Source organism: Zeugodacus cucurbitae, chromosome 4, assembly GCF_028554725.1.
Source record: "Zeugodacus cucurbitae isolate PBARC_wt_2022May chromosome 4, idZeuCucr1.2, whole genome shotgun sequence".
Lineage (NCBI taxonomy): Eukaryota > Metazoa > Arthropoda > Insecta > Diptera > Tephritidae > Zeugodacus > Zeugodacus cucurbitae.
Window position 1 is genome coordinate 52,295,729 of NC_071669.1, and position 14,363 is coordinate 52,310,091.

At 34.5% G+C, this 14,363-nt stretch overlaps 1 protein-coding gene across 9 annotated transcripts in view; it reads right to left on the reverse strand.

Annotated features, from left to right (window-relative positions):
- Positions 1 to 14,363, reverse strand: part of LOC105210377 (protein alan shepard) — a 547,478-nt gene that overhangs the window by 125,252 nt on the left and 407,863 nt on the right. The window contains exon 1 of one of the 9 annotated variants that reach the window (XM_029039134.2): positions 13,797 to 13,829. The exons of the other annotated variants lie outside the window; for them this stretch is intronic. Coding sequence (XP_028894967.1) covers positions 13,797 to 13,814 — 18 coding nt within the window. The 5' untranslated portion in view covers positions 13,815 to 13,829. Of the gene's footprint in view, positions 1 to 13,796; positions 13,830 to 14,363 lie in introns of those variants that run through there. 9 annotated transcript variants of the gene reach the window in all.

Below are 14,363 nucleotides of genomic sequence, written 5' to 3' on the forward strand. Positions count from 1 at the left end.
TGAGCTCTTGAAAAGTTCCAAGAAAATCGGAGCCAAATTCTGTTCAGCGGTGAGATCCATTACTGTCTTAATTTATACTAATATTATAAAGAGGACATGTTTGTTTCTTTGTTTGTTTGTCTCGAATAGGCTTCGAAACTACTGAACCGATTTGAAAAATTCTTTCACCGTTGGAAAGCTATACTATCGCTGAGTGACATAGGCTATATTTAGTTAAAAAAAAAATAGGGTTCCTTACCAAAACTCCGATAATGTAAAAAAAATACCAAAAAACTTTCTTTAATCGCGAATGCTGCGAAAACGATTGAAGATATAACAAAGTGATGTACTACAATTTTGTAGAACTTATCATTTTTATATAAAAAAATTAATTAAAATACCACTACTTGAAAAGGCTCTTTATTTATACCTTAGTATTAATCCTTAAATGATTTATTATTTAAGATCGCTTCAAAACCTTTATATATCTTTTTGAATTATTAGATTCTGACATTCCATTCAAAAGATATCACGAGTTAAAAATTTTGAAATTTGAAAGGCTAACTATGCGTTGTAGAGTTGTAGGCGTCACTGGCACGGAGGTACGGGAGGGGGGTTAAGATCACTCGCGCGGTCGATTCCCTACTGAATGGTCCTGTGCGGAATTAAAAAAGAATTGTAGCTTGATAATAATATAATATAAAAATGAATTGCTGTTCGTTTGTGCCGCAAAAAAAACGAGAACGGCCAAACCGATCTGGCTAATTTTAGTCTTGAAATATTCGTGGAAGGCCAGAAAAAGATTAGAAAGTGAGTAAATATGAATGTAAAAAATTGCGAGGAAGATAATAATAAGAGAATTTTATTCGAGTTGACAAAAAAAATATAAAAAGAGAAAACAAAAAAATAATATTTTGATGGTTATCATTGTTATAGTTTAATTGTATAAGGCTAAGTTCGGGTCCAACCGAACATTTTATACTCTCGCAATTTATTGATGTAATTTTATTAAGATAACACACAATTTGACCTATATATTCGACATAAAAAAATCATATATAGTATATGAGGGCTGAAGTAATTCCAGAAACAAATTCAACTAATTTTCACCACCAAGGTTAACGGGAATAGGGGCAACTTGGCACCGGTTAGTAGGCCGGTTCGGCCTTGAAATTACTCCTAAATTGCAAATGAACGAAACACCAGTCGGCAAAATCGTCAAAAATAGCGCTTTAACGAAGATTTTGCAAATATTCAAGAAGTCGCTGGAGGTACTGCACAGGACTTTAAAAGATCTTGATTGTCGATGAACGTTTTTGGTGGAGCCAGGATTTTGTTAGCGGGTGACTTACGCCAGACTCTTCCAATTATTCCTGGATTAACTGTTACTGAAGGGCTAATCGCATGCCTAAAGTCATTTAATTTGTGGCGACACATAAAGAATCGCCAATTAACAACTAACATATGAGTGTTTTTGCAACAATATCAAATTGCGATTGTAGAAGTAGTTGGCAGTTGACACCTCGATGGAATAATAGCATTTCCAACAGATTTCTGTCACTTCATTGACTCGAAAGGGAAGTTTTCCTGACATGAAACCTCAATATGATCACCATAAATGACTGATTGAATGACCTATATTGGTGGTAAAAAAAAGATATCGATGATCTTAATGCGACAATTTAGAATTTCAGTCCAAGAGAGTTGACACAGCTACAAACCAGGATGACGTAGTCAATTATCCCAAACTATTTAAAATTGCCTGTACTTTGCAATTAAAAGTAGTGTGAGTTGTAATCATGCTGCGTAACACAAATCAACCTCGAGTAATCAATATCGTCGCCGAAGCCAAGATTGGACCAACTGAATTTAATGTATACCTTAGCCACAAAAACGTGTGGCCGGGTCTGCTAGTGGGTATATAAACATGCAAAATTAAGATCAAATTTATGTTATGATATGGTATCAATATCTGCGCTTATATACAATGCTTGGGTTCTGAATCTTATTCCAAGAATTTACTCATTCCCGTCAATTACATCTAATTGTCATTTGAGAGATCATTAAGGGCCGGTCTTGAAATCCAGGTTGGTCACATATATCTGAACCTACCTAATTTAATATTTTAAAAGTTTTAAATTAATAAAAAGCACAGAATATCCTCACTACAGTGCAAAATAGTAAGCACGAAATTGCCAACGGTAAATGCAATGCATATTTTAATAAGTGATGAGTAGAGTTGGCAATGCCACAGGCTGGTGTAAAACAAAGTGAGTGCTCGTAGTTTTCGCAGAGCGGTGAGTATGAGAACACGTTATACTAACAAGAAACAAAAACAAATGCAAACATACAAAGTACTTGCACATAACGGTACACCTCACGAACACTTGATGAAATTACGCGTAGTTGCTTGTAATTAAGAAATTCGGCAACCGAAAGTTCAAGTATGCAGTTTGCACTATTCTCACGCACACAAACACACACACACACGATCGAGTTTTAGAGTGGTAAAAGTGCTCGTGAACTCCATAAAGTGCTTGAAAGCTCTAGAGCGGAAGATAAAGTTGTCACACCATTGGGAGGATACAGTTTACTATTCACACACACACTTATATATACTTTTATACATTTGTACTTAGTTAACGCGTATAGCTGGCTATTGTTGGCCCTGCGCGACCCGCACGTTGCAGCGTCCAATCACTCGAAGGTTCACCATGACTGCTGCGTGCTGGAGAAGCGCGGACAAGTTCTACTTGCTTGAGGTCCACACTTTAGACATTATCGTCATTGCGAATGGTTACGGCCACCACTATGACCAACAATAGTAACGACAACAGCAACAACTTTACATTTGCATGCCATGAAAGTCCCCGCGGGAGAATGTGCGGTTTCGCTGCTCGCACACGTTGCATTTCTCCCAGAATAAGATGCAATGTGAAGTTTTTTTTTCGGGGTTCACCCGCATAGTCGCAATTGTTTCGCTTGCAAAGTGGAAAACCACAAATCCGAACGCGAAATATGTGTTGTTGGTGCAACTCTGTGCGCTGAGTTCCTGCTACCGCACGCATCTGGCGCCAATGCCAAGTAGCAGCTGCTTGGGTGTTGACAAGCCACGAGCGTACACACATCCTCCGTGCAGCTTCTAAATCGCTTTACTTTGCTGCTATTGTGCACAGAAGGGGGAAGTAGGAGAATGGCAGACCCCAAACGCTGCACTGTTGTTAAAAGTCTCCCGTGTTCATGGCCCAGTGGTGAATGTGAACACCGCTGAGTTGCTTTCTAAAGAAAGTTGTTCGCTGCATTTGATTACGAATGCTTTAAAATTTGTTAGTTTAAAATTTTAAACTCAAGATGGTATAACTTCTAATGTTACAGAAATATTACGAGATGTTGCAGATAAAGTTCACGAAAAGTTGCCAACATCTTTGCTAAATATAGATCTTGAGTTTATTTAGAGCAATCGTAATAAAGTGCCGATCTCTTATGGGTTTCTTCGTCATCGTCATTGCTATAGTTGCGGCTGTTCTTTCATTTCCGATCTCTACATTATTAAAAGGAGTTCGCAGTGAAATTTCTCAAAAAATTCTTTCAAAATCTCTTTCGATTTCGTATCATGTTTCGAAGATTTCCACATTGTTTTAAGAATTCTGAAAATACTTTCTCGAAATCAGAGTCAGATTTGACAGTTCGGATTTCAAACTTAAAACGACGTCCTTGGCACGGACTGTTAGCACTGTTGTAGCTTCTTATGGGACACTATCTCTCCACAGCGGCCAACATTCTGTTTCTAAAATATTATTTTATATATTAACTTTATATTTAAAAGAGAAAGAGAGAAAGATCACAGAATTCTGTGATAAAGATAAGGTAAGAACCTTAAGAGTATAGATAACGGATTAAGAAATTGCTCGAGGTCTAAATCTAAATCCATAATCTATACCCTTCCTGTATTATATTTCGAAGTTTCTAATATTATGCAAGGGAGGGTACCCTAGCTACATTGACGTCGGAATGGGAGCGCGTTGGTAGTCCATGGTCCATCTGCGCAAGAGCGCTGGACATGCAGACTACGCATGAGCTCGTCCACCAGAACTTATGCAGTGGCGAGGTCCTTTCGGCCCTCTGTGGAGCGTAAGCGGTCCTTTCAACTGCTTTCTCTGGGCAAGGTCCATCTCAGTGCCATCATTGGTGCACTTACTTGACATTGTCCAATGGGTACCCATGCGTGGGATCGTGGCAGATGCAAGTTGCCAAAGCTGTATGGAGGAAAGCGATGTGGAATGTCTAAGCACTTCCTTCTTCATTGTCCAACTTTTGCCAGACTGAGGTTGAAACACCTCGGAAGGCCCTTTTTCGGTGATCCTAGCGAAGTGGCTAGAATCCACATTAGCCGTCTTAAGAAATTTTGAACGGATTCCAAGCGTTTTACTGAATCTTAAAGGTCTTTGATTCACAGGGAGTTTTATTGGTATCACAATGGACAGCGTCAGGCTGTCTAAGTGAGATCTTCTGTTTTTCCAAAAAAATTCACAACTCCGATTCCTTAGCTTTGTAATTTGAAAGGATTTGCGATCTGTTAATGTCAATTACAATTTGATAAATTTATGACGAGGTCTGAATCTAGAAATCCTGGAGAGGCAGACAGTCTAAGGCATCTAAATTCAAAATTTACAATTTCGACAAAGTATGTAGGAAATTTATATTTTTAAAGAACATAATATGTCGATGTCAGTTTATAGAACTTCATCCAAGAGGCTGTTCCATGATGATAAGTTCTTTACCTTTAATTAATTTCGGATAATCGACCAATCAAACAAAATTTAGGACCTAAAATCCCATGAAGGAATAATAGAGGTGGACGAGAGCGGAAATACTAAATATTCATTGAAGGTAATGACGGCACTATATGACACCTATTCCAACACTTTTTTTTAAGGTGAGATTATTTTACCTAGTAACAAAGGCCTTGAAATGAGATGAGAATAATTTTTTAAAGTAGAACTCTGAGACTACAGTACGAAATACTCAAGCTGTTTTACTCATTGCCAAAAGTAATATACATATGTATTCAACCGGCAGTTGACATTGTTCAGTACTTTTCTTTGTACACATGTATTTCACATCCTTCCTACAAGTATGTCCAAACAGTAGAAATTATTACACAGAACTACCACTTTTGGTTTTTGTGGAAATTTTATGGTCTGCCATAGTAAGCGCACCTAACTTTCGATTGAAATTAAAGAAAAAGCAAAACTTTCACATATCCAATTTCCGTATGAACTTTCACATATGCGTAGGGCGATGTGTATCGCTTAAGGCGAGAATACGTGTATACACGTGTATTTGTACGGCTAAGTGTAAGTGAGTTGTTGAGATTCTGTAAGAAAGATTGCACTTTAGGTTACACGGCAGAATGTGTAGAAGCCAAAAATGTGCGGAAAAGTAAAGAAAAGAGAGAAATCAGCGCAATAAAAATGAAAGGCTCAAGTAAAAAGTTAAACACGATTTCAATAATATGACGCCATTTATTGGCACAAAAAATTACAAAAGCACAAAAAATATATAAAAAGAATTAAGCGAAAAAGAGCGGGGAGCGGGTGGCAGAAATTGTTAGCACACATACGGCAACCTTTATGATGAAAAATAAATAACAATCACACTAAAATCAATATTATTACAAATATCCAGAGAGAGTACAGCACGTGGTCGACCAATATGTGAAAAATATTGAAGAAAGAAAGAAAAAAAGATTAAATCAAACTTTGACAATTTCGCTGCAGTGATGACATGTTAACAAGAGTGGTGGTGGGTGGAACAAATTGTATGAAAGGGTGAGGAGCGGTGACAATATTGTTACCGAATGGCCAACACATGTATTTATTTAGTGGATATATGTATAGGTATATATGTTCATATGTATATATATATATACAAATACGTTTGTGTAATATAAAAGCTCTGGTAAGCTTTGATACTCCCGGTTGAACTAAAATTAATTCTCCTCAGATCTTAGCTGTGTTTTCGAAATTCCAGAACTTCTCACAGAAATAAAACTTGTCAAAAAAATTCAGCATTTAAAACAATAATTCTCGAAATGAATTGGTATTGAAAACAGCTTACCTACTATTTGGGGTTTACTTAACTACTATTGTTTCCTACTAAAATTTAGAATTTAAAAGCGTTGGTGATTAACAGGGGCCATATATTTTAGTACCCTATTGAAAGAAGATCTACTGTTGTGTGTGTCAAGGACTCATATGTTAAACAAAACCCCGAACAACAATGGTTTTTAATGATATGCTTTAAAATGTATATGATATTTGTCGTATGTATCCTAGGATAAAGCTTCCGGTATTAGGTTGGAGGTTAAGATTATACAACTGCCGCTTTTCTTAACTTTCCTAACTACAGTGGATCTTCTCTAACTCGAATCACCATAATCCACAAAAAATACTTCGAGTTAGCGAGACTTCGAGTTATAGAAATTTTCATTAAGGGGGTATTCTGGTCTAGGATTTTGAAAAAATCGATTTTTTTTGCATATTTTGAAAGTTTAGATTTTCAAAAATATGACCTTGGAAGAATTTTTCAAAATTCGACTTATTTTCGGAGATACAGCCGATTTTTGTTTTCAAGTCGACGCCATTTTGTTATGTTTTTTTTTGTTTTTGAAAATGGTCAACCCGATGACGACATGCTTACTAATGAAGAATCTTCTTGTTTTTTGTGTTTTAGGTCTTTACAAGGGCTGAAATCACGTCAACCAGGACGCACCGTTTTTTGAAGCCCCCACTCCACCGGCCCGTATCTCGAGGAATTTTGGTTTTTTTCTTGCAATTTTTTTATATTATTAAAATGTCAATAAAAAACCTATAAAAAATGGATAGTAAAAATGGTTTTAATTTTTTTTATCTTAGTTTAAAAAATGTCTAAAATTCGTGCGTCTAGACCAGAATACCCCCTTAAATATAAATTTTTCTAAAAGCTGTAAAATAAAGATTTACACACAGTTTTAGTTATTTACTTCGCAAAAAGTTTTATTTAATAACGTTAAAAAAGGTATTCTGTGCTTCTCTTTGTTGCAGTTTGCTATTGTTTGGTTCTTGACGTCTGTATCCTATGTCTTTGTTACACGATTTATGAAATTTATAAGTGTAATATCATATTTTTTGTTCGCCTCCATACAAATATAGGTATTCCTTTAAAATTATTCCTTGATATGCCCTGGTCGAAAAGTTCGATTTATGGAAGAAAATTTGTATGAAGTTTGACTTCTAGTGTCAATTAAAAAATCGAGTTATGGAGAACTTCGAGTTATAGAAGTTTATAATACTATTTCCAATTCAAAAGTTCGAGTAATAGGTATAATAATCTGAAGCAAACCTTTTCGAAAATATTATTGAATGAGAAAATAGAAAGAATAGATAACAACCAATCCCATAACAGAATTCTGCATAATCTAAGTTTCGACGTTTAAATTTTATCTCGATACTTTTTCTAAAGTGTATATGAAGTTAAGATAGTTAAATGATGTATGTATGTAATTTTGTTATGGCAAAATTTTAAGTTTTAAAAGATTAAAAACTTACCACTCCGCAAAGGAAATGGTCACTTCGCGTAAATAAACCACTAAGATATAGTTATATTAGTCACTTACCTGTAAAGAAAAAAACAAAAGAGATTTACGTAAAATTTAGAATGGAATATTGTACAACAGATGGTTTATAATACATATTCATTGCTTTAAGAAAGTTTTGACAAAATTTTGTTTGAACCCAAAATAAAATCTTCACAAATATTAGGTCTATAACCTTGCTTCCGCCGATTTTTGGAAATTTAAGGCTTTTTGCACTTAGGACAGCCTCACCGTACGTATCCGAAAGCATTCGATGAGCCTCAGCCGCACTTTTCTTGGAATTAAAAAGGAAAAGCAAAATTTCCTGAAAATGTCGAGAATTCGGCTCAAAAAGTGACATTTTCAGTTGAGAATAAGTTTGAGATGCAAACAGAACTCTACAAATATTTTATTGGGTTAATGTTGACACAAATGTCCAAGATCGATATAAAAAAAATCGATTTAATCGACCAATGCTTGACCCTAGAGATATCTATTGGAAAACGGCGGAAGCAAAGTTGTAGACCTAATAATAAAAAAACACTCGTCTGAATTTTTTGCTCTGTTCCACATCGTTTCCTTTTTATGCTTTAAGTTGGATATTAATTTACTAAAACAGTTCACCAAAGAACTTATATCATATGTAATACATATATTTGAAGAAATAATTTTTTATGAGTTCGGTATGTTTCCTAAATTATTGTTTTACTAATTTTGGCAGAAAATACTAGCCATATAATTTTAATACTCTAAATAACGTGGACAATTTTTAGATAGATCTAAATATGTCAGCAGTTAGGGAGACCAACATGTTCTTTAGTGCTGCTCTTTAAAAAATTTTACATTGAAATCAGTAGACAATTCAAAACCAGGTCTGTTTTGGACCATCTCTACAATTCTACCAAATTCCCTCTATGTGTTATGTACAAGTAAGGATGAGAGACGACTTAAATCATCTGGAAAAGCTAGTACACTTTAGATCTATATACGATTTTCAATTATATGAACAATTTAATGCTATGGACATATTGGAGACTTCACAAACATTTCAATAAATATATTTACAAGTATCACTCATAAAACCAGGGGAGTGAAGTAGAGCGATATTGAAGATTGGGTGTTAAAGCACACAGAATTTTTAACTGAAGATTACTTCACTGTAAATTAATTACATTTTTTAAATAGTAAACACAGAAAATTCATAATATAAAGTAACAGCTGTTACACAGTTAAGCCAAAATTGTATGCTTGGCGCTTAAAAGTATGCAACAGTTATCAAAATATGCACAAATTCACCGCAAACACGACGAACATACTGCAATGTATTCAACTATTTTCGAATGAGGTTTATTTCACTACACTTCACTTCACTTTACTTTATAAAAACACACTTTAATTACACGCAATATTAAGTTAATTTCCTCTTATCACTTTTATCCGCGTACGTGTCTACTTTCGCTGGTCAATAGTTATTTAGCAAATGAGTGCGTCAAATGAATCCCACAAACCGAATGTCCACCTTTTATAATATGTATGTACTTACCATCACAAATGTGGCAGGCTCACGCGTAAAAATGGTACTTACTGTATATACCGAGATACTGAGGCAGCAACCATGTAGAATTATAAAAATTGACTGAAATGTCCTACGTGAAGATTAGGAAAGCGCCATTGAGAGCGCTAAAGCAAGAAAACTACCCACTTTATCGCAGTTCGAGGCGCCTATTTCCCTAACCGCGCCGACAGCAGCAACCTGTTGCTCGTAATGGCATATCAAAAGGGAAATAGCAAAAGTGAAGCGAATATAAATGGATATGTACATAAATACATATAAATGTTATATCTCAAACAAATCGTACTAGAAATGAAAAAAGAAATAAAAATAAACCATACTTTGTTGACTGATAGGCCGACGACGAGCTTTGCGGCGCAGTAAGTCAACGAGGGTGGCGCGCAATTCAGGGGAGGGTGAGGCAACGCCTAGTAGGCACTGAAGGAATGATTTATATTTGTATATAACTGATAGATATGTATATATGTATATTGGTTTGTGTGCCTGCGCGTGGGCGCTGTATAGGGTAAGTGCACGGATGCCCGCATTTTAGCGAAAATAATCACGGACGCGTAAGTGCTCCACCGGAACCGACCGGAAGATGATGAAAGCAATGATAGAAAATTGGCTACTAATGGCTACCGTCGCGACTCGTCACCGTTACAATACCAATACATATAGCACAATATATTTCGTTCAGTCATTTGTAAATATATATATATATATATAAATATATGTATATGCATATAGATCGAGGTGCTTGTTGTTGGATTAGTGTGCGCACAATCATTGACACTTAACCGCAGAATGCAAAAGAATTTCGAAAAACGAGAGAAAAGAACGCGGAATTCAATACAGTCAGAAAGAAAACCTGAGGATTAGCGCAAAGTGTGCTTTCGAGTGGGGGTGTGTGGTAAATGCCGCGCATTACACGGTGACATGCACGGATGCGGAAAATATTGGTTAACACAAGTAGGTATAAGGATTGCAGGAAAATGACACTTGATGACAGCGATGCAGGAATGTGAGTGGCAGCAAGTGCACAAGATAATTACGTAAAAAATTTGAAAAAAAAATTATTTAAATAAGAAATTATATTTTTTAAATTCTCTAAGAACTTTAACCACTTCGCCACTGCTTTCTTTTTATAACAACCACAAGTGCTGAGAGCTTTGCAATGCTTCACGCTTTGTGCTTGTCAAATGTCAGCGACATTGTTGGGGGTCTTAATTAAAAAAGGTATTAAAATTTTAGATGACATAAAGGAATAACACTGTGGTGTACTGACGAGAGTAGCTCTTCAAATTGTTATGCAATTGAATGTTTTCTTAGAAGGCATTTTCTATTGAAGGGAATTGAAGTTTACTTGTGAGCTGGCGTGTTTTTTATTATGTAATATTAGCCTAAATGTAGGCAACGTTGTAGAATAAAGTGGAGTTTTTTGAAAAGTAATACCATTTAACCTTCTCAACTATTTTTTTCTTATTTTTTACCGTTATACGTACATACGTCTTATACTGGAATACCCTAAAGATATCACTCTCTTTGAAATATCTGAAATCTGACGCCAAAAAATCTGTGAAGCAAATAAGGAGTTCTAGGAATAAGAAAATAGGATTTTATCAGGTTGTATAGCCAATCTGTCAAAGGTGTATTAAATTTCTCTTAAATATAAAAAAGTATAAACAACAAAAAAAAATAAAAATCACTTGTTCCCAAAAATCAAAGACATATAAACAAGCTACTATCAGTGCTCATATCGCGAACTGCTAAATATTGATAAAAAATTATAATCCCCCTCGGAAGAAAATAGCCAAAAAAAAAATAGACAACAAAAATACACGAAAACATTAAACCAAGAACAAAACAAAAATGGCAAATCTGTGTGTTGTGGCATGAAATTAGCTTGTCAATGGCGTTAGTGTCAAGAGGAAATTAGTTTTTTGTTCAATGAAAATATTAGCTTATTCGCTTTTCACGCCATTTTCGTTTTCACTTTTGTTCCATTGCAGCTACCAAGAGAATAGCAAAATACATTAATATTTGTTTTTTTTTTTGTTGCCAGTGTCCATTGTTTCCACTCATTCGCTAAATATCCATATATTATCTAGACAACATTCATCGTTGTTATGCATTTTTGTATTATAAATGAGATTATATATGCATGTATATGTATGTGTATGTTTATGTGTGTTTGTGTGTTTGTATGCGTTTGTGATTGCGTTGGCGTTGGTGCACAACGGACGTCACTCGATGTTTGACACTAATTTCTATGGTAATTATTATTGTAGCTTTTTTTCTTGTCAGTTATCAAACGATACAAGGCGGGGTTATTTTTAGTTAGTTTTTTTCGGAATATTCACGGTTCGAGTATATATGTATGTATGGTTATGTATATGAATGAGGGGTTATATTGTAGTATAGGGTCGCCAGAAGTAATAATTAAATAAAGGAAATACATCAAAAACAAAATCAAATTTCAAGGTTGAAATCGTTGGAAAGAAGTTAAGTGTTAGTATGTGTAATGACACAGGTAGATTAATATATTGTTGTCAATTAACCAGACTTCGAATTTGGTTTAAATAAAAATGTAAGCATTTCACTATTCTTATAGGAAATAATGGAATGAAGTATCAGCTCTTTATCAGAAAGAGGGCGAACTGCTCGGTGTAAGAAAAATAAGTTAAAGAAGGTCTTGTCATCTTGGGTTTTTTTTAAATTGCCGATCACTTTCGAGTCTAGCAGACGGTTAAAATGACTTCGTGGGTACGGAGAAATTGCACAAAGAAAATATTACTTTAATCTCTTTAATATCGTCTCGAACAAATTGTTAAAATGTCAAAGACCTTATCAGTGATAATTGACGTCTTATAATGTCATAATTCTGACTAAACCTGAACTACTCTCAGATCTAGATAATTAGAAGATGAAGTTCATATCTAGTTCTAATCAAAGATAAAATTTTATGTGATTATTTTTTTACGATATTGCTTTATATATGATCTGATAAGCTTGTCAAATTTCGCGAAAAATAATTATGTGTAACAAGTTCATCTTATAAGAGGGTATTTTAAAGAGCTTTGTTGGTAAACCTCTTTAAAAAATCTAAAAATTTATGAAGTATTTTTATATTAATTGTTTTACGGTACAATCTTCTTTTTAAAAATCTTGTATTTAGTTAGAAGACGTTTAATTTTGAACTTTCTAAATATTCTAAAACCTATTCGAAACCATAATACTGAAGGGCTCTCGAATTCGTTATGAAAACGAAAATGTTTTATAAGCCGTTCTCATAGATTACATTTAATTCCTGAGGTTCATTATGATAATGTGGACAGGAAATTATTTCTATTCATTGCCGATTTTACCCGATTCCTATACAAATGCTCTAATTAGAGTTTGTTATTAGTGTTGAATACCATTTTTATCAACACTTATTGTACATATTGAGTTCGGGCTATATTTGAAGATAGTCAGTTGAGTATATAGTTTCTTCTTATACTCTGAACACAAGAGAGAGACCTAAAACTGGCATATATTGATATATATCGCTAGGCTTGACCTATCAGTACTGAAGCACATATTGATATATCTAACATAGAGAAGACGAGGCTTTATTCCATGATAAAACAAAGTTTACTATTTAAAAAAAAAATAATTTTATATAAATTATTAATACGGTACTAGATTTCTTGGTAAGTTTTAAGCTTCCTATTCCTATTTATTTCCAAGAATCCTCCGACTAAAATTTGGGAGATTTCTTTACAATATTTTCATTTATTACTCGCGAGATGGCAACTCTATTCCACAATAAGTCTAAAATTATGATTTTAAGAATAAATCACGTTGATTACCCCTTTTGTACGATTTATGCAAGATTTTGCTCCATTAATTGTTCGAAAATGTCTCATTTGGATCCTCTAGAATAATATTTTTGAAGGTAAATATTGCATATAACTTTGGAAATCATTTAAAAATCATTATTTTTCATTTATAGACGTGACAATTATAATCAATCAATAAAAAGGCTATCGCTGCTTCGAAAATAGTATACTCCTTTGTAAAAGAACTAAAAATATCTACAAAATTCAAACATCTTATAATTGACTGAACTGTATCAATTCAGAAGGCTTCGCCAAACATAAAAGTACCCACTCAAAAATAAACAACAAAAAATCATCGGCTTTTATGACGTCGGTTGAATATATGTAGCAGTTATGTTCTTACAAACAAGCTGAATCCAAATCCAAGTCGAACATACCACTATCATGGCCACAAATAAAATACCAAGGCACACACATGTGGGCAACTGGAGCTCATATGGACGCACACATATCTACAGTAGCGTGCAGAAGGGTTCTTTATGAAAGAGCTTACACTAACGTACACATATACACATACATACAAAACTACGCACACATTCAGTTCAGTTTCAAAAATAGAAACGAAATTCGCTTAAGATTTACGGCCGGCACTTTACAATCCCACTTATGCACATAAGGCCACACACACACCGAGGCACATAAGGATGTCTCGCACATACAAATATTAGTTCTAACACTGTGTGTGCTTCGTTGTCTCTCTAACATATGTTGACAAGGAAAAATTTAAAGCCACCCATACATACATGCGGTCTGAAGAATTGCTTACCATATGGCACAGGCACATCGTATGTTTCACCCGCTGAACGACTGGCAGCTGCTGCTTATGCACAATTAACTTGCTTTGCAAATATTTACCGTTATATTTTATTTGCGTTTAGTAAAAAAATATATATATTTTCTATAACTATATATTTTTTTGATTTTATTAACAAATTCTATAGCTATAAATATGTATGGTTTAATCTGAGTTTTTATTTGATTTTTACGTGAATATTTAATTTATCCGCTTGTTTTGATTCTTCACAACGTTGCAGTGAAGAGAATTGCGTATAACTGAGCATAAATGTGGCGTAAGGTACGAAGAAATCAGCATGAAATTGGCATTGACGTTGTGTGGGCAGCGTGTCCACTGGCAATAAACGAATTAGCAACGAAGGATTATTTCGTGTTTGTTTGCGCTCTCTTTGCGATGCGCTCTTTTACTGCTGTGTGTGCTCTTAGACTTCATTTTTATTTTTTCTTTATTCGCTGTACTGCCACTTGCGTTGGCATCGAAGAGAAAATTCAACAAAGAAAGTAAGTTTTGCCAGAAAATCCTTGCTTGCCGCCCTAA